The 20986-nt window shown below is 36.8% G+C and overlaps 2 protein-coding genes across 2 annotated transcripts in view; both read right to left on the bottom strand.

Moving 5' to 3' along the window:
• The window catches only part of OR6B1 (olfactory receptor family 6 subfamily B member 1), a 104620-nt gene that overhangs the window by 51218 nt on the left and 32416 nt on the right, over positions 1–20986 (bottom strand). The gene's annotated exons all lie outside the window — the stretch shown is intronic.
• On the bottom strand, positions 25–12834 carry LOC309632702 (olfactory receptor-like protein OLF3). The gene has a single exon (XM_082400491.1). It carries the CDS (start codon positions 10658–10660, stop codon positions 9707–9709), a length of 954 nt encoding a protein of 317 aa, XP_082256617.1. The 5' UTR covers positions 10661–12834; the 3' UTR covers positions 25–9706.

The raw sequence follows: 20986 nt of genomic DNA, 5'->3' as shown, positions 1-20986 counted from the left end.
TAAATCCTCCAACTTGATTCTACATTTTCAAATTGTTTTGGCTCTTCATGGCTATTTGAATTTTCAATCTGACTCTAGAATTAGCTTAAAGATTTCCAGGAAAAAAAAAAAAAACTTTGTGAAATTTTAATTGGGATTTTACCTAAAAATCAATTTGGGGAGAAGTGACATTTCTATGCTATTCAGTATTCCAGTCCATAAAAAAAAATATTCTCCCATTTATTTAATATCTTTCCTTTTTTCTATGTATATTTTTTCTGTGTGTTGTATATGTCTTATTAGATTTGTTCCCAGGTATGATGGTTTGAAATGCTGTTTTAAATAGTAACTTTTAAATTATATAAAAATGTAACTGGCTTTTATATATTAAATATGTATATATGAAATTACTTTTGTGGATGAGTGGTGTTATTTCTTCCTTATATATTTGGTAGAATTCACTGGTGAAGCCACTTGGCCTGAAATGCTCTTTGTTTAAAAATTCTTAAATATGCATTCAAATTTCTTAGTATATAGGACTATTCTATTTCTTAATGTGTCCATTTTGGTCAGGTTTATCTTTCCTGGGAATTTATCTCTTTCATCTAACTTTTCAAATTTATTAGCCCAAATTTGTTAATATCTTCTTATATATTTTAATGTATATAGAATCTGTGGTAATGTCTCTTTTCTTTCCTAATATTGTCTATTTCTTCCATTTCTCTTTGTCTTCTTTTATTAGTCTTGGAAATGGATAATGGTTTACTATACACTATTTTTAATATCACTTGATGCAAGGAGAACAAAGATGGGGTAGTCCCACCCCTTAGAAAATACCATTTAATAGGTAATAGGGAGAAGACAAATATTTCCTCTTTCAAGCAGTTAAATCTGGAAACTATAAAAGAAATCAAACATCATAAAAAATTTCCTAAGATATAGGTGAAGAGAACAGAAGTATCCACCACCCAAAAACATAAAACTCAGTGTCTGTAATCCAGTAAAAAATTTTTCCAAGCATACAAAGAGGCAGAAGAGTTTCCAGGCCACAGCACAAGGAGAGGGAATGCAAACAAGCCATGATGAGGAGAAAAATCAACCAATAAAAATTATGCAGTAACAACAGAGGTGATAAAGTTATAATACAAGCACATTAAGATAGCCATTATAAATACACTTCACATTTCAAGAATATAGAGAAAACACTAAGCATGATGAGGAAAGAAACCAAAGATATAAAAATACCCAATTCAAACTATAAGGTGATGAAAAATATGATATCTAAAATGAAAAATACACTGAATAAAATCAATAGCAGATTAGACACTGCAGAAGAAGAGATCTGAGAACTTGCAGACATAGCAATAGAAACTATCCAAAATGAAGCAGAGAAGAAAAGACTGAAAAAAATTGAACAGTGCTTCAATAAGCTGTGAGAAATATCAAACATGAAATCAGAGTCCCAGAAGTAAAAAAGAGTACTGGGGTATAGGGGAAGACATAACCAATATTTTAAAAATATTAACCTCAAATTTCCAAATATAATGAAAAGAAAGAACCTACACATTCAAGTAGCTCAGCAAACCTCAAGCATTTTTTTAAAAATGAAGAAAAACATTACAAAGTGCTACATTATCAAAGTGCTGAAAAGCAATAATAAGAACAAAATTATGAAAGCAGTTGTATAAAAAAATGCATTACATACAGAGAAAAAAAATAATATTAACAGAAAAACTGAAAGAAAAAACATGCCATCCTAGAATTCTATGCCCAGAGAAAATGTCTTTTAAAAATAAAAGAAATAAAGATACATTCAGTTATTGATAAAAAGTATTCATAGTCAGCAGACAAAATATTACAAGCAAAGTTAAGGACATACACCTAAAGAAAAAATAAAGATGAGCATAGAAATCAATGGAATAGAAAAGAGAAAAATAGAAAAAAAAATCAAGATGATTCTTTGAAAGCATCAATAAAATTGATGAACTTCTATCTAGACTGATCAAGAAAGAAGAAACAAGACACACATTATCAATATAAAAAATGAAAGGGGTGACATCACTACTGATCCTACAGACATCAAAAGAATAAAAACAAAACCTTATGAATATAGTCTATGTTAATACATTTGACTACTTAGACGAAATGGAAAAATTTTAAATTTCTTTTACAAGTTTTGTGCTGCCAAAACTCATAAAAGAAGAAACAGATAACGTGAATAGTCTTATATCTAAACAACAGACCAAATGGCTTTACTGGTGAATTAAACCAAACATTTTAGGAAGAAGTATTACAAAATCTACCAAACTCTTCTAGAAAACTTTAGCAGAAGTAACTTTGCTCCTTTAATTAATTCTTTAAATATTACCCTGATATCTAAACCAAACAAAAACATTGCAAATAAAAAAAAGAAAACCACAGATCAAAATCACTCATCATCATAGACACAAAAATACTTTAAAAATATTAGTAAATTGTATCCAGCTTATAATAAATATGTTATTTCCAAGTTGAGTTTATCCCACGAATGCAAAGTCAGTAAAACTTTCAATTGGTCAATACTCTTCAAAAGTGTCAAGGCATGAAAGACAAGGAAAGACAAGCTGTTACAGAATGAAGGAGATTAAAGAGAAATAATAAGCAAATGTAATGTGGGATCCTGGATAGTGTTCTAAATTTTAAAAAAAATAATAATTAGTGAGAAAACTGATAAAATTAGACCAAGCACTATAATTTAGCTAAAAAATGAAATAATATTAATTACACCAGTGTTAAATTCCTGGTTTTTTTATTTGTACTATGGTCATGTAAGATGTTAACTTTACGGTAAACTTTCTGTACTATATTTTCAAACTTTCCTTAAGTCTAAAACTAGTTCAAAATAAAATCATTTTTAAAAAAATTAAAAAATGTGATTTACCAAATCAAGAGTCTACAGAGATTACCTATATATGATAATATATGATATCTATTGAGATATATATATGATATATATGATATCTATATGAGATATATCTCAATAGACATGAGAAAAATTGTTTGACAAAATTCAATATCCATTAATTATAAAAACTAAGGAATCTAGAGATAGAAGAGAAAGTCCTCGGTCTGAAAAAGGACATTAACAAAGTTCTAATAGTTAACATCATTCTTAATGGTGAATGACTGAATGATTCCCCTCTAAGATCCAGAAAAATGAAGCAGATTTACTCTCAACACCCCTATTCAACATTGTATTAGAGGTTCTAGTCACTGCAATAAAGAAAGCAAAAGAAATAAAAGGAGAATCTACCAATAACAAAAAAAGGAAATCTAATAAGGGGTTTTAACAAAGGACAAAGGATGCACATCAGCATGAAATAATAAATTTTATTTCTATATTCTAGCAATGAATAAAGTGGAAACTGAAATTATAATAGAGTATCATGTAATGTAGCATAAAAATCATGGAATACTAGAGAAAGAGCTAATGAAACACGTGTAAGATTTTTATCATGGAAACTACAAACAAACTGATCAGAGACATTAAAGAAGACCTAAATAAATGGAAAGAAATACCATGTTCACGAATTGTAGGATTCAATATTGCTGAGCTGACAGTTCTCCCCTACTATTTGACTTCTAAGTTGGATGCAATCCTAATCAAATTTCCATCAGGCTTTTTTGAAACATTTGACAAGCTGATTCTAAAATGTATGTGGAAAACAAGGAACCTAGAATACAGACTAAGTAATTTTGAGAATGTAGAACAAATTTGGAGTGACACTCTCTGATTTAAAGACTTACTATTAAGCTACAGTACTCAATACAATCTAACATTGCTTTATCCGTAGAGGCATGGATCAATGGAACAGACAAAAGAAGTTTCCCCTTCTAGCCAAGATACAGAAACAGGGCTTGAACTTCCCCTCCCATCAGAAACAACTATAGATCAGGACAAAATATATTAAACTACAATTTTCATGGTATTGGACATCAGGCAATGAAGGACAATGATCCATGAGATATGGTGAAAAAATACCACGTTAACACTAATCAAAAGAAAGCTAGAGTTTCTATAGTAATATCACTCAAAGTAGATTTCAGAGCAAAGAACACTACCAGGGATAAAGAAAAGCATTTCATAATAGTAAAAGATGCAATTCATCAAGAATACAGAACAATTGTAAATACTGAGGCACTTAATAACAGAGCCTCAAAACACATGAAGCAAAAACTGATAGAAATGCAAGGAGAAATAGGCAAATTCACAATTATAGTTAGAGATTTCAATACTTCTCAATAATTGATAGAATAAGTAGAAAGAAGCGAATAATAAGGAAATGGTAAGGAAATAGAAAACTTCAACAGCACTATCAACCGTGGACTAATTAACATTTATAGAATACTCCAATCAACAATTACAGAAAACACATTTTTTTCAAGTATGTATGGAACATTTACAAAGATTGAACATATGACTGGTGATAAAATAAGCTTCCATTAATCAAAACAATTCAAGTAAAAAATATGTTAATGCCTCATAACCCTAACAGAGGGCTTGACTGAGGAAGGGCCACACCACCCAGGGTAAGCCAACCTGGACCCATCTCTGAGCTTTTTCTGCTGGAGCTAGCAGACAAGTCAGGATTCTGTCTCTCACATCATGTTGTATATCTGGGGCCTCCAAGGGTCACTTTTTCCACCTCACAGAGGAAATCGATGAATGATAGAAAAGAACAAGTTCCACAGAGAGAAGCAAAGCCAAGAGGCAGGAAATAAGAAAAAATTTAAAAAGACAAACTTCAAAAAACTTTTTAGACTCTAGATTCAGTTATTCATGATACCATTCATGATATTCATTACTATATTCCACAGTTAAGGTATTTATTTAATTTTTAGTTTTGCTTATCCATTTTGCTTTGGGTCTTACCACTTGAAACCCTAACGGTCCTAACTATAATGGTAACACTACGGGTCTGTGGGTTTTTCACATCTTCAACTGAACGCTGATCCACACACAGCAGACTTAAAGTGCCAAAACTCCCTGTGGTATCCCAAAAGGGGTGCCCTTGTCGAGATTTAGGATGCCTTTGGATTCAGACAAGCCAAGGCTGAACTGAATCTAGGCTGGATGTGTTGATTACTAGCTGTCTGAGCTTGCGTTTGAGTTACATATACTTGAAACTCATATTTTACCCACAATGTGGATAATAATATCCGTATTTTAAGGAAAGCCATTAATATAAGCTTATAGAATTTAGGAGACCTTTAAAGTTTAAAATTCGTAAGTGTAGCACAGAACTAGCTAATATTACTCTGCTCTTTCAGATTTTTATGAATCTGACTTAAATCCTATATTTATATAACTGATGGGAATTCTAATACCCCCTCTAAAAGTTTCTAGACTTCTTGGCTCCCAAAAAGTGAATAAGCATCTGTGAAACAGAACTTTGTAACAGAACCCCGCAAAGCACAGTCATTAAATAAAAAATATATAGAATAGGTGATCAAGTGTCCGGACTGCTCATAGGGGCTTGATGAGGAAGTATCACAGCACTGCCACCAGGTACTTGGCCAGAAGTTGAACAGGGTCTCCAGTGACTCAGGTCCCACAGCAGGGTGAATTCACTCAACTTTCAGTTGTCCGTACCTTTGTGGCTGTAAAGGCCAAAAATAGGGGTAGAAACCAACTGGGCAGGATTTGCTTAGATAGAGTAGGTCAAGGTAGTCAAGGCCCAGGGTTATAGACTAAGATAGGTAAAAAACAGATGAAGCAGACATCAAGCCTATAATGAATTAACTCTGGGACTGTATGTCTTCTGACCTCTGTGCTTATGATTCACTTGTGAATACTGGTGCCCAAACAAGGACTAGTTCTCTACAGACAGAGCAGTTTGTCTCAGCCTTTTATGCATCATCATCCCTCAAAGAAAACTTTTTAGACATCTTTTTCTTAATCACCCACCCCGTGGAAATTTAATACCTTAGATATTCTGTATATCTGTTTATATGGTCCCTTCGAAGGGCCATAAGCCACTGCAATATCTAAGATATTTTTGGCCCCCCCCATAAAGACCAATTTTCACCGCTTTGGGGATGATACCTCCGACAATGAGAATGCATGAGACAGAATTTGTTCTTTGTTGCCAAAAATTAGAGGTCTGTTTTCTAGACACTTTCCTGGCATCTACTCTTCTGTCAGATCCCTTAGATTGTTTGGGATGGACTAGTGAGTTGGTCTAAAATGTTTGCCAGAGGGTCAGGGAGGACAGGAGGTGGGAGAAAATTGGTAGAATACTCTATGAGAAAAAAACAAAGATAATAGCAAACAGTTACCAAGTGCTTTTTGTGTGTCAGCCATTTTACTAACTGCTTTACATATAATATATCACTCAATCCTCTCAAATTTCTCATGAGGAGCTTATTATTCTTTGTAAGTTATGAAAAAGAGAGCTGATTCTTAGAGAGGTTTTATAACTTGCCCAGGATCACACTTCTTGTTTCGTTATCCTGCTATACTTTGATGAGGAAGATGTAGAAGGCTCAAAGAAGTCAGGAAATAGTATGCATACAGTGATGAGATATTTTCCATGAGATGGGAAAAAAAATCTCATGATACTGAGGATCAGATTTCACTGGAGTAGCCTAGCCCAAATTTGGAACTAGAAGGACAACCAAACCACATCAGTCTGACTTGGTTGTGTACATTTTATAGGACCTATATTTTATACAATAGGCTTAGGTCTCAAGATCCTGAATTTTAGTGGGATGAATAGGGGAGAACCTGATGGTCCCAGACATCATGATAAGGGACAGTACAGAGTGAAGCTTCAGCTTGTATGTAAGGGAATGTGTCCCCAAAAGACCTGTCACTGTGGTTAAATGCTGCTAAGAAGTAATACAAATCATCCAATTAGTATTCAGCAGATATCTAAGAATTATGCTCAGTGTGTGATTCATGTCCTCCATTCACCCATTAGTATGGAGTCCTTAGATCTTGGGTAAATGGACCTAAATGACTATGAGAAATGAGATGCTTTCTGAAATGCAAACTGAAGTCAGAAACACTTCATTTTCTCTTAGAAGCTTTCACCATTATAACAGTCTACATGCAGAAAAGAATCCCTTCTTCCTTTGAATATCAGGACTCTTTATGAATCCCTTCTTCCTTTGAGTAACAGGGCTCTTTATGTGCATACCTCGCGTTATAATTTTGCACTTTTGTTCTATTTCCCCTATAATGGTGTAGCAAACTATTGCCCAAAGGCCAAATTTGGCCCGCCATTTGTTTTTGCATGGCCTACAAGAAAAGAATTTTTTTATATTTTTTAATTGTTGAAAAAATAAAAAGAATATTTTATGATGTAAAAATTATATAAAATTCAAATTTAAAATTTCAGTGTCCATATATTTAGGTTTATTGCTACCAGCCACATTCATTCTTTTTTTATGTATTATCTATGGCTATTTTAGTGCTGTCATGGCAGAGCTGAATAGCTGTGATGTAGAATGTATGGCCCACAGAGTCTAAAATATTTTCTATTTGTCCTAATACAGAAACAGTTCCTCAACCCCTGCCCTACAAGACTGTAAATTTCTTGAGGTAGCGGCCATATCTGAACACAACTTTGATATCCCACAATGCCAAAAGCACTGTCTACAACAAAGTCAATGCCTACAAAATGATCATCTGTAACTTTGTTTTAGAGAAGGTTGAGAATAAAGATAAAGTTGGTCAAATTAGAGGAAAAATATGACCTTTGTGACCTTGTAATTGAAGATACTGAGATGAAATTCAGAGATACTTTAGGCTCAGTGATGTCCACAGGTAAAAGGGGCACATTTGTCTATACCCATGTGGACTATTAACCTTCACCATTCTCGGACTTCCCTGGTGGCGGAGTGGTTAAGAATCCGCCTGCTAATGCAGGGGACACGGGTTCGAGCCCTGGTCAGGGAAGCTCTCATATGCTGCGGAGCAACTAAGCCCATGCGCCACAACTACTGAGCCTGTGCTCTAGAGCCCACAAGCCACAACTACTGAGCCCACGTGCCACAACTACTGAAGCCCCCATGCCCTAGAGCCCATGCGCCACAACTACTGAGCCTGTGTGCTGCAACTACTGAAGCCCATGTGTCTAGAACCCACGTTCCGCAAAAAGAGAAGCCACTGCAATGAGAAGCCCGCGCACCACAACAAAGAGTAGCCCCCGCTCACCACAACTAGAGAAAGCCCGCGTGCAGCAAAGAAGACCCAACACAGCCAAAAAAAAAAAAAAAAAAAAAAAACCTGCACCATTCTCAAATCTCACTCCTGTATCTCTTCCTCCTTCCCCTGTACTCTCAGCCATGGATACTCCATCTTATTTCACAGAGAAAATAGGTGCCGGTGGAAACCCTTCAACTTCTGATCACCAACGCCCAAACGCAAATCAACCAAAAACCAATCAACTGACTTAATAATGAGACCAGAAAAAGAGAAGAGTCCCTCTTTTATACTCCTTGAAGAGAGTGAGAGGACCCACTATTCCCATATTTTTTGTCTCCTTCCCTTACCTATCCCTTGTTTAATTATTTCTTTCCCCTCTTTTACCTTATTTAGGTTTATCCTCAGAGACAAGGTACACTCACAGACAATGCCAGCTCACAAGATTTACAGAGATTAAGTAGGGTTTTGGTGTCTATGTGTGTGTGTGTGTGTGTGTGTGTGTGTGTGTGTGACGGGGAGGGGAATACAAGAAGGCCTTTAATGTGGAGACTTGAGAATAACATCTGCAGGGCAGACTGACCTATCCTGATAACACAAAATCAAAGCTGTACTATCTTCCACTGGCTTCTCCAAGAAAACTGCTTTTCTTAGATTAACTATGTCTTAACATTGTATTCATTTATTTCCTTGTTTTTATTTGCTTATTTTTTTCCCAAGATTTCAGAGAAAAGAAAGGTTTGCTGAATTTTCAGAAATTACAATTTTACCTTTTGAATGGTACCCAATATACATGCAATAGTTTTCTTATTAAATTATTCATATGCTAATTAGCAGTAACTGAATCTCATATTTCTCTTAAATAATGTCATTGTGTACAAACAACCCTTGATTATATCCTTATCACGGTAAACTATGAATTTGGTTGATGCTTCTCCTCTCACTTGTTTCCATCACTCACACACAGTCCGTATATCCACATGCAGTAGGTCATGCACAAAAACATCTTAATCAGCGCTGATAGCAACGCCCTCCTTAGGATGCTGACTCACACAATTAATGAACGTGACTATATACGCCACACAATATTTTAAGTGAGTGTTCAAATATGAAAATGCATTTTGTTCCCAATGGAAATACAATAACCTCTTTAAAATGTGGTTGAATAAAATCAGTGTTCCAAGGTAAGATCCAAGAATGGGTCAATGATTACAACAATTTTTCATGCTGCTATCAAAAACAATAAATGATATTTTCCTCAAATACTCTGAGGCCATATGAATGGATACTGAGTGGTTAACAGTGGGAAGTTCTATTACAGCAGGGCTTAATTTCTCTGAACATGCTGCTGTGACATAAAAACACCCTTACATCCCACACCCCAACCCACTCACTCAGCCTCCTACCCAGTATCACAAGTACACATTTCGTCATCTCCTTCCTGGTTGCCAGGGCAATGCAGTTACAATGCTTCATATCTCAGTTGGGTGGGAAAGCATACAAGCAAAGCTCTTTTCTCTAAGTGATGCTCATGATTCATCAAGTTGCCAGTTTTGACGTTAATCCAGATAATTGCCCTAGTAGTTTCTGAAAGGCCCCCTTCACCTCCGTATTCCTCAGACTGTAAATCATGGGGTTCAGCATGGGTGTCAAAATGGCATAGAAGAGAGAGATCAACTTCTCCTGAAGGACAGAAGGGCTGGAGCGTGGTTGGATGTAAGTGAAAATGGCCATGCCATAGCACAGGACAACTACTGTGAGGTGAGAGGCACAGGTGTGGAAGGCTTTCTTTCTCCCCTCTGTGGACTGGATCTTTAGGATGGTGGAGATGATCTGGATGTAGGACAAGAGAACCAAGCACAAAGGTGTCATCAGCAGAACAATACTAGAAACCATGATTGCAATCTCATTGGAGGAGGTGTCCACACAGGCCAGCCTGACCACAGCTAGGAGTTCGCAGGATATGTGATCAATATACTTGTTCGTACACATGGGCAACTGAAAGGTGATGGTGGTCTGCATGAGAGAGTTGACAGAGCCACTGACCCAGGATGTGATGGCCAACCTAGCACAGAGCCCTCCATGCATGATGACCAAGTATCTCAGGGGGTCACACACAGCCACATAGCGGTCATAGGCCATCACTGCCAGGAGAACAAACTCAATCCCACCCAGGCCCAGGGAGAAAAATAACTGGGCTGCACAGCTTACATATGGGATTCCTTTATGTTCTGCAAGAAAATGTACCAGCATCTGAGGGACAATGCTTGTGGCATAAGAGGCATCAACAAGGGAGAGGTTGGTGAGAAAGAAATACATGGGAGCGTGGAGTCGGCTGTCCAGTCTGATCACAAGAAGAATGAGGAAGTTCCCCAGCACTGTCACCAGGTACATAACCAAGAACAGGACAAAGAGAGCGATCCGAGTGTCCCAGTCACTGGACAGGCTGAGGAGGATGAATTCTCTCACCAAAGTCTGGTTATCTGCTCCCATTTTAAAATGTGAGGATTATTAATCTGCAGAGAGAGTCAGAAATAACAGAATCTACTGAATCACAGAACCATAAAAATAACTTTTATCAATACAAACTATATACAATTGGCCACCCTTAGTCAGATGTTTCACATCACTCATGGGCCAAGATGACAGGCTTCACCCTGATATACATTGTATCCATTCTGCATCAGAGAACAGGACAGCACCTTCATAAGGACTTGATGTTGTCCCTGGGAGGCCCAGTTAAAGCCTGAAGATAATGCATTACAATTATAGGAGCTCCACATCTTTACCAACTTGCCTAAGTTTCTAGGGCAAGGAAAGGATGGTAGATAACAATGGCAGGTAAACTGATAAACAGTGAAGAAAAGCTTGGTGGGAAAGTTACAAAAACTACCTTAAATATGTCAACTAGATCCATCATGATCAAATGTATAAATCTATTATAAAAGGAAATACTGAAAAGAGGCAGGGGCTTGTGAGAAGATCTGGAATCAGAGAATCTAGGTTTGAAAACTGATTTTATTTACCAGTTATGTGATGTGGGTTTAGTGACAAACTTTTACATATGAAACAGATAATATTATACAACTCACAAGTACATTTAAGCTCACATGTAGGTAACTTATGGAGAAAGTACTCTGTGAACTGTTACTTGTAGCAGTACTGTAGTTGTATGGGTATTAGTAGTCATATGATCTCTGCCTTGGCGTAAATAAAGTAGCAAACATGATTTTCTCATGCAACCCCCCCCCTCAACAATTCAGTCATAAATAATATCGGAGGCAATTTTTAATAGAACTGAGGGCTTAGGAATTGCTGGGTCACTTTGAGGACCTGGGGACCATTCGTCTTTCTGATAGCCTTGGGTCTCTTTAGCCTCAGTGAGATACAGTGGGGTAGATGACTGTAACTGTACCTTGTTCTTTTCATTTTTCTCCTTTCAACTTGCTGCTGTTAAAAATCTACCCTTTTATATGGGCTCAAAATTAAGGAAATGAGAGTGTGAATGCTTGACTTTTTATTTACAAGAGAGAAAGGGAAGCAAATGTTTAAATACCTTTCTTAATTGTCGAAGGCAGAGAAGGAGGTATGAATTCATGTAGATGTACAGAGGAATCGAGTTGACTTTTTGCTTTCTTTCACCCAGAAAGTGCTTTTTCAGTAGAACTGTATGTTATAATGTCAATTTTGAATATTAATAAGCCATTTACATTTTTAAAAATATTTTTATAGGACTCATTCATTATTATTTCTCCATGCCTGCCTAATTCACTAACTTTTCTTTTCTTGCAGTGTACAAAATAAAGTACAAAATAAAGGAAAATAGGAGATAAGGCAGTAAGAGGGCTTGAGGGCAGCAACAGAGCTGCTTGTGTCATCCACAAACCCTTAGGGGTTGGGGTAGGGTCTCTGAGCAGAAAAGTGAGTATTGTCTATGCTTCAACTCTCTTACCTGTGTGAAAATTAAAAAAGGAAAACCCTGAATAAGGGAGGCCTGATAGGGAGTCTCAAGCAGACCATCAATGTAAATTACAGGAAGAATTGTCAATTACAGGCCCCAGGGAAGAATCATCAACAGGAAAGAATCATCAATTACAAACCTCAACAGGAAAAGATAAACACATTGCATCTCTTGTAAGTAAAGGACTACCCCAGCAACTCAGCCAGTGAGAAACCGGCATAACCCTGAATTCTCAATTTTCTCCAAAGGACTTTGGTTCAAAACAACCGGTCCCAACATCCTCCTTTTTGTCTATAAGGTTCCTCTCCTTTGTTTGTGGGACTTGCCTATGGCTTTTGCTACAGCTTGCATGTCCTGAATTGCGATTTCTCTTGCAATAAACCCTCTCCCAAATAAACCCATTTTGCTGGCAAAATAATTGTTCCGTTTTTAAGTTGAAAACCTGTTAAAGGACAAAACAAAGCAAGTAGGTCTAGAAATGGCCATATATTTCATGATTCAGATACATAAATTTTCATAAACCTCTTTCGTAATGTCCACAAACCTGATGTCCTCTACTGCTCTATCAAGGTATTTCTACCACCACCCCTCACTTTGCTTTTCTTCAACATGGTCAGGCTGAAATAACATCTACTTGCCTCAAAGAAGGCCTTCAAATATAATTGTAAAACTGCAAGAAAATATTTAACTTAAAAAATCTGTTAACTTTTGTTGAATATATAGCAGATCTGCAGCAGAAAGTAGACATTTCTTTTTCTATTAATTTGGCAAATATCTATAAAGTCTCATCTTGGCTAGATGTTGGTGTTTCAAGGCGAATATTACACTTACCTGTGTTCAAAGACCTACCCCATCCATAGAGGAAATGACACGAAACAGATCATCATCACATCATTTTTTCCCCCTGGTGCATGTGCAAGCCGCCTGGAGAACATGCCAGCCAATGACTCACCTGTGTTCCTTTTACTCACCCTGTACATCTCTCTACTACAGCTTGTGCCTCATTACAAACAAGTGACAGTGTCACTTAGTGCAGGTATGAGCTTCGGAATCTAATAGTTTCTGCTTTGAATTCATTCTCTTCCACTTCCTGAAGCAAGCCACTTGGCCTCTCTGAGTCTCATTACTCTTCATCTATATAATGTGGATAATATTGGCCTACTGAAAGGATCATCGGTGAAATTAAGCAGTTGAAGATCCAACATTCCTATACTAATGACTGAATTAGGGCAGGCACCCATTATTTGGTGATGATAATTGATCTAACCTTTGATTTCATGCTCTCTCTTTCAGGATCTTATTTCTTCATTTAGTCTATCTCTTTGTCATCCTGGGGTTTCTCCTGCTTCAGATGGACTCCTTTTCCCTCATTATAAAAAATATGCATACCTCTCACCATGGAGAGAGGAATCTTTGCTATTTTTCACTCTAATTATTTCTTTCTTTCACATCCAGAGTTCTCAAATGATTGGTATCCACTTGCTGGGTTTATTTCCTCAAAACATTCTTCATTTAAGCCATGGAAATGTAGTTTTCACCTTCACTAATCCATAGAAACTGTCTCTTAAAGGTCACTCATGGCCTTCTAGGCATCAAACTCAGAAACTTTCATTTCATTTTCATTGCTAACTTGTAACAGCGTTAACTAATTCCTCCTTCCAACTCTCAACTCTATCATTCACTTCTGATCAGATTGTCCTCCAATCTGTTATTCCTCATCTGCATTCTTGGGTAATTTTCCTAAATTCTCCTACCTACCCCAGTACTGTGAGAACTTTGTAAGTTTCTTGCTCACAGTTAATACTCTTCTTTCTATAGTTTTCTTTTCTTGAAGGGTTTTTGATTTCTAACTAAAGTAATATTATCAACTATATGTAGCTCACCCTCAATTCTGCATTTATCTCCTAGACTTCCCTCCAAAGCTCCAGATGCTTTTCCCAACAATTTGAAAAATATTTCATAAACATCTCACGAACATCATTCATCTCCCCACATGCTGTATTCCTTCCTGACTTCTTCATGTCTGACAATGGAACTAAAGTTCTCCCACTCTTCTAACACATCAGGATTGATTTTTTTCTTCTTCCTCACCACTCCATAGAATAAATCCTCATTTATTTAAGCCTCAAATAAATAAATCTTTGTTTTAATTACATATCTTCCATCTTTCATTTAGTGTTCATTCACCCTTACATTTGCCCTCATCAATCCCACTTTATGAAGTGTAATAGCTTCCTTGTAAACTTCCCTGACGTAAGCTCTACCCACTCCACACATCCTACATACTGCCTCCACATTAATCATGCAAAACAAATTTCTTCACATCACTTTCATGCACAAACAGATCTATGATGTCTAAATGTATACAGAATTAAGTTCATCCTGAGCAGAAGAATACCCACACAATCCACAATCTTGTCCTATTTCTAAATTTTATTATCTGTAGAATTATTATACTATGTTTTACAGCAAAGTATTTTATTAAAATAGCTGAAATATCTTCCATTGATATGCTACCTGATTAATTTTAACCTAAGACTACTATTCATTTTTAAACACCATGGCTTATTTCAAAATTATTAACATCCAAATACACCTTACATCCACACTCACATAGTCCCTTTTGGGACTCACTGTAGATAAAGAAAACAGAAATAACATCAGCATTTGGAAAGCCAAATGAAGGAGAAAACATGTGTTTATCAGATTCTTTTAACACTCCCTGCAGTTAATACTGTCTCCATATTATTTTGGGCTCAGCTCCACTGGAATAGAGCTGGATTTCTACCCAGGCCCAGGGTAGAGAATGGATTAGTGCCTGATAATGTGCTTCATATCTCACTGCTCCTATCAGGAAGCCAGAGCGTGGTCTTCTCAGTCCAAACTAATTTGTAGAATATGTAGCTCTCTCTAAACACGTGTTTTTCATTGAAGTCAAAAAACTAAGAGAAAAATCTGGGAATATTTCTCCATTTGTCTGTGTAAAGAAGACAACAAAAACCTCATGGTGCAGACCTGAGCATACAACTGATGTTCAAAACCGGAGTTAAACGATGACCACAGTTAAGAGGCCAATCTATTTAGCTTTTCCTCCTGTAAAAGTCATTTTGTATTTTCTTCTCAGTATTTATTTTAACTTCAGCTAATTCACCTTTTTTACAGGTTTGTAATGTTCCATTAATAAAAAACAAAATCCTATTTTACATCTTTTGGGTCATATCATGCTCACACTCAACAAATCTCAGATCATACCTCTCCATTTGTTTTGAGCTTTCTTGCCTGCTCAAAAATAAACAACCCATGTTGACTGTTCAAAACACAGAACTGAAGAATGATGTACCCAGGTGGTTCATCTCCTTAGATACGAGCACCATGAAGGAAGGGCGTCTTCATGCCTGTGTTTTATGAATTATAGTGGAGATAGGAAAATTACTGTGGCTCTAACGAGTATAGAACACTATGTGACTTAATATTAAAGGTGCCATTGAAATATTGAATAAAAAATTATACCCTTAAAGTACTGTTACTAATGCCTGGAATCTGTTACTTTTATGTTGAGTATTATCCTTGTGGTGAACTGTTTATATATGAAATAATACTAAATGAGGGGGTTAAAATATGAAGTATCTAATCTTATTGTGGACAAGTATGTGAATGACACTAAAACTGCAGGAAAAGCCAGAGGTGAGATATGAACAGTAAGATCAAATTTTATCAGTTAAACTATTACATTTTCAGACCTTACTTATAACTACTGCCATGTGCCTTCTCCCATTACCCAGTAATTATCAGTTATATATTTATCAGGACTGAAATGTTCTTCTCTTGACTGAAATAAGAAGTAGGTGAACACATTTCCCACACAACTCCTTTTACATGACAAAATACACCTAAATTTTATCAGTTGAACTATTACATTTTCAGACCTTACTTATAACTACTGCCATGTGCCTTCTCCCATTACCCAGTAATTATCAGTTATATATATATCAGGACTGAAATGTTCTTCTCTCTACTGAAATAAGAAGTAGGTGAACATATTTCTCACACAACTCCTTTTACATGACAAAATACACCTAAATTAAAAGATAAATTTCAGTCAATTATTACATTTTTTAATAAAAGTAAATCTATTTATTGATTCCATGGGTACTGTTATAGTCTCTGGATTATAAAAACTTGATTTAAATTGTAACAAATATAATGTTATTTTCCAACCTATTCTATCTCTATAAATTCAGCCATAATTGTTTTTCCTATTGTTTCAGTCTCCTACTACCTGATAACACTTTTGGCTAAAAATATTCGTCACCTGAACAGGATGATGAGTGCAAAATTCTGACAACGGTGCTAGCTGATATTAAAACCAGGACTAGTCTTTATCTAGGGGTTTGACGGGGAGGAAGATAAAATTTGGCGCTAGCATGCTCCTGCCTTCCTTTTCTAGGCCTGCCTTCTAACTCTTCATCTATGAGCCAAATAGTTTCATGCCATCTCTCTAATTCTCCACACCAAGGCCTGCCTTCCAGTGGAAATGGCCTGTGCTCTAAAACTGCCCTTTCCTCTTCTTATCTGGTAATTAGGAGTCATGGAGATCAGGCATCTCCAACCAGTCTGTTATAATTTACTTAAACTCTGAGCAGAAGATCTCCCAGATGAAAGACCCTTCCATACCAAACCCCCTAGAGCTCTACAGTATGCCTTTCAGGTACAGCCCCAAGCAGGTATGTGGCTTCTCAATTTGCAGAACTCTTTTAGCTTTTTACCACTTCTTCCCCCACTTTCTCTGCCGTAATAGTACTAATAAGGCCTGAAGAACTATGAGCAACTGCTCATCAAGAAAGATTAGAAACTTGACCCACAGACAAAGTCAAACTAATATTGACAGAATTTTCATTATGTTGGTGCCACATAGATAGGATCATTATTGTGGTTCTCCGGAGATGTTTTCAGAAGCTGCTGTTTCCATTTTTAAATCATTTTCTAGTTGAATTAAATTTCCGTTGCTACACTATGGACAAACAGCCCAGAGTACTCCATGAAATTTTGCAAAGATGGAAGTATTCAGGGCTTAACACATGGCTAACTTTTCCACTTGCAACATTCTTACCACATTTTATTTATCCTACCCTGGTGTATTATACATTTAAACCTACCTAACAACATTTTCTATTTCTGTTGGCTGTCTGCTTCAATAAATCATCTCTATCTCCTCCTACATTAGGAAGAGAGAAGTATTAATTTGAAAAGATTCAGGAAGTATGCACACTATAAAAGTGATCCTGAATATCTCACCTTCCAGAGTTATATTTCAGAATAATAATCTTCCCACTCTTCATGCCAATTCAAAGACTACATAGTTGGACAAAACCTTGGATCAGCTTCAAAAATCCAATCTGAAACACAGTGAGGCTTACTAGTGAGCCTATTACTTCATTATAAAGATAGTGCACTATAGCTAAGGGATAAAAAGCCAAAGTCTTTTTTCCCCTAAAAGTTTGTGCATCATGTTTTGTAACATTCTTGAGTCTTAATCATACTGTGCTTCTTATTAGAGTCCTCTACAGTCTTAGCTGATACAAAGAGAAGTCCTGAATACAGAAGCAGAGCACATGAAGGTAAGTCACACAACCTACAAATAAGTTTTCTTTTATGCTGATCAAAATAAACCAAACCATACCTTCACACAGTTAAGCTGTCAAAGATAATGGCTTTAATTTAGAGAAATATTCATTTGATCTGTGGATGAATATATGTATGCTCTGTACATTGAAAGCATTCATCACGGGCAGGAATATTTGCATCACCCAAATGTTTGGAACAGGGAACCCAGGACCACTTGGATGGGTGATTTCTCAAAAACAGTTTTATATCCTCAGAAGGTAATTAAGTTTTCTACTACTGTCTGGACTTGGTTTCCTGGCTTTTCACATAATCAACAATTATAGAGGCCAAGCTTCTCCAATAAGTACAAACCTGAGATCCTTTGATTATTTATGTTATCATGACTTCATTTTGTAAATGCTCGCCTTCTTTATATGTCTTGTTCTATAGGTAAGACTAGGCCATTCTTTTGCAATATAATTCCCTGAGTTCACCATGTGTCCACAGTGCAATCCCTGAAGCTTATAGAGTCACCAACCTTTAAACGAGAGTCAGGAGACCTGAATTCTCATCCCACTTCACATTCTGAGTATCGTACGACTTTGAGTAATCCATTTCATCATCTTACAATTCTATTTTCTAAAACTCAAAGTAAAATCAGAATACTTTGTATACATACTCTTGGGGAAATAATTGAGATAAAAGACTTCATAGCAATTAACAATTTATCTTTTTTGGAAATGTAATATGTTCTTACTACATGTTCATAAATATTAAAACCTAACCATCATTTTACAGATCTTGGTTTGTTCCTTAGTGTCTTGCCCAACTATAATGTAGAATTTATCCATACTATCTCCAATTTCTAAATATTAATCATTTTCTACCTCATTCCCTCCATTTCACTATTACTCTTTCTGCCATTACTAAAGTTTGGAATTGAGAACTGTTAGAACAGAAATATACCTAAGCCCCCAGGTTCTGGAAAGCAGAATTACTTCACTACCTTTGCCATACTTATTAAGAGGAGAAGATTTCAACGTTCATGGTTCATATCCCTGATCCTCTAATCAGATCAGTTCTATTTCTGCCCCTGTAGAAGCCTGTTTACGCACACCCTCTGTGGATACCTGTTAGAGCTCTCACTCACTGATTAGTGCCAGACAAAACAGGCATGTCTCCTTCAGTCTAGGTTTATGTTGATTTCTGAAGAGTACTTCCCCCCAACAAAGTGATGGACCAGAGAAACGAAGGGGCCCACACTCCTTGGTTCCTGCGCTAAGATCACCTGGGACTAGTTTAGATTGTGAGGGAAACTGCTAGGAGGAGGTTCACAGGTGCCCCAGAATTGGCTCAGACACAAACGTAATGAGGTGTAGCAGCGGCTGAATTAGCAATGTGGGCCAACAGATTCCCCTCAGGAGCCTTATGCATTAGAGTGTTAACTGCTGCCTCCACTCCCAGTTCTCAAGGGCAGGGCCTTGATGCTACCCTTCTCCTCCCTGTGCAAGACTATTCTCTCCATCCTCCTCAGACTACAACAATCCACTGAAGCCTTAGGTCATCTGAAAACTCACTGAAGCCAGTTTTCTGAGGTTTTAGGATATTCTCCTACAGCCCAAACTGACTTTAGTGCTCATGCCCCTATTCTAGTGAGCAGTGGCTAGGCCTGCATCCGCCTGGTGAAAAACCAATTATCCTCTTCTGCTCAGGATGCCCTTACCTCTCCTGGAGACAGGAGAGGTGTTTTCACTCCCCTGAGATATGTTCCAGGAGTCCACTGGGCTGCTATGAGCACTGCATTTTAAACGGACCTGAGTACATTGCTCATGGTAATTGCAACATAAAGACTTAAAACTCCAAATAAAATTTACAACAATAGATTTTTATGGTCTCCGGATAAAAAAAGGAAAAGAGGATGCAAAGTCCTTAACACAGTGTGTTAACATTTTATGCCTCTTCAAATTTTTGGTATTTATGAAAAGATTTAATGTAATTTGGACAGAATGCAGTCACATTATCATTCTCTGATACGTTCCTTAGGCATCATGCACCCTTTAAGTGAACCATGTATCCGTTTACTCTTCTACCAAGTCATATACCCAGTAATCCTTAACACCACCATTACCGTAGCCACTTGTTTACCTAGCTGTCTACAACCATCTCAATATTCACTCACCCATTTGCTCATCTGCTAGTCCAACCACTTACGCATTCCCTCATCCACATGCCAGCTCATCTCTTTACCTACTATCCATTAATTATTTGCCAGATCATTTATACTCACCCAATGTATCATGCTTCTGCTCATCCACTAACACATTCCATCATGTTCCCATGGCTTCTGATATTACAGCACCCAGTGACTGTGACAAAGTTTATGTGATGTCCCAAGCAGTACACAGGGAAAGTAGAGAGGCTCCTCATTCCTCACCTGAATTTCTTAACTCCCACACAATTAACAGATTGGTTGCATATTTTCTCTCAGGAAAGTTGGAAAAATCCCATTACTGTGAGGGTTCTGGTCACAGTATCCAGAAGTCTACATCACTACTGTTTTTTTCCTCTCATCTGCAGACAACAGAGGTGAATTCCCAAATGCCAAGCTTCTCACAAGAATTCACAATCCTCTCAGTCACTCCTGCTCAAAACCTGGGGAAATCTTCCTCCTCATCCAACCTCTATCATTCAGCAAGTTACATCAACTCTTACTTCAAAGCATCGGTCACATGGGTCCTTCATTTCCATTATTAATACTGCTGGTCTCTATTATTTTAGCATTTTGTTCCTAAGTGTGACTTAATTCAGTACCTTTCAAAGTGTGATAGACTACACTCTACCCAGACTTGATGAATAAGAAACTATGCAGATGAGGTCCAGCAAACAGTGATTTAAGGAGCCCCTCAGGTGTTTCTGATAGAATAAAACACTTTTCAGGTGTTTCTGAGAGAATAAAATTTGAGAACTACTGGAACAATTCACTCTGTGGACCACTGTCACATTAATCTTTCACTACAACACTTTACTATTATACACTTCACAAATATTTGATCTAAAGTTTCCAAGGACTTTAATCCCGTATCTCAACCATCTGAGGGAGAAAAAACTTTAAGTCAATCACAATCTAAGAGTTTCCCTGCTTCTCTCCCATGTGAGACCCCATGATTCTAAAATTCTTGCTGTTCCCCAAACCGGAAATACTCTCTCTTCTACCTAGGAAGTTTATCTCATAGATGTCTACCTAGAAATTGAAA

Source organism: Balaenoptera borealis (assembly GCF_965194805.1).
Source record: "Balaenoptera borealis genome assembly, chromosome: 7".
NCBI classification, from domain to species: Eukaryota; Metazoa; Chordata; class Mammalia; order Artiodactyla; family Balaenopteridae; genus Balaenoptera; species Balaenoptera borealis.
The sequence above is the reverse complement of the archived record's forward strand: the minus strand, read 5'-3'. Positions and strand labels throughout refer to the sequence as shown.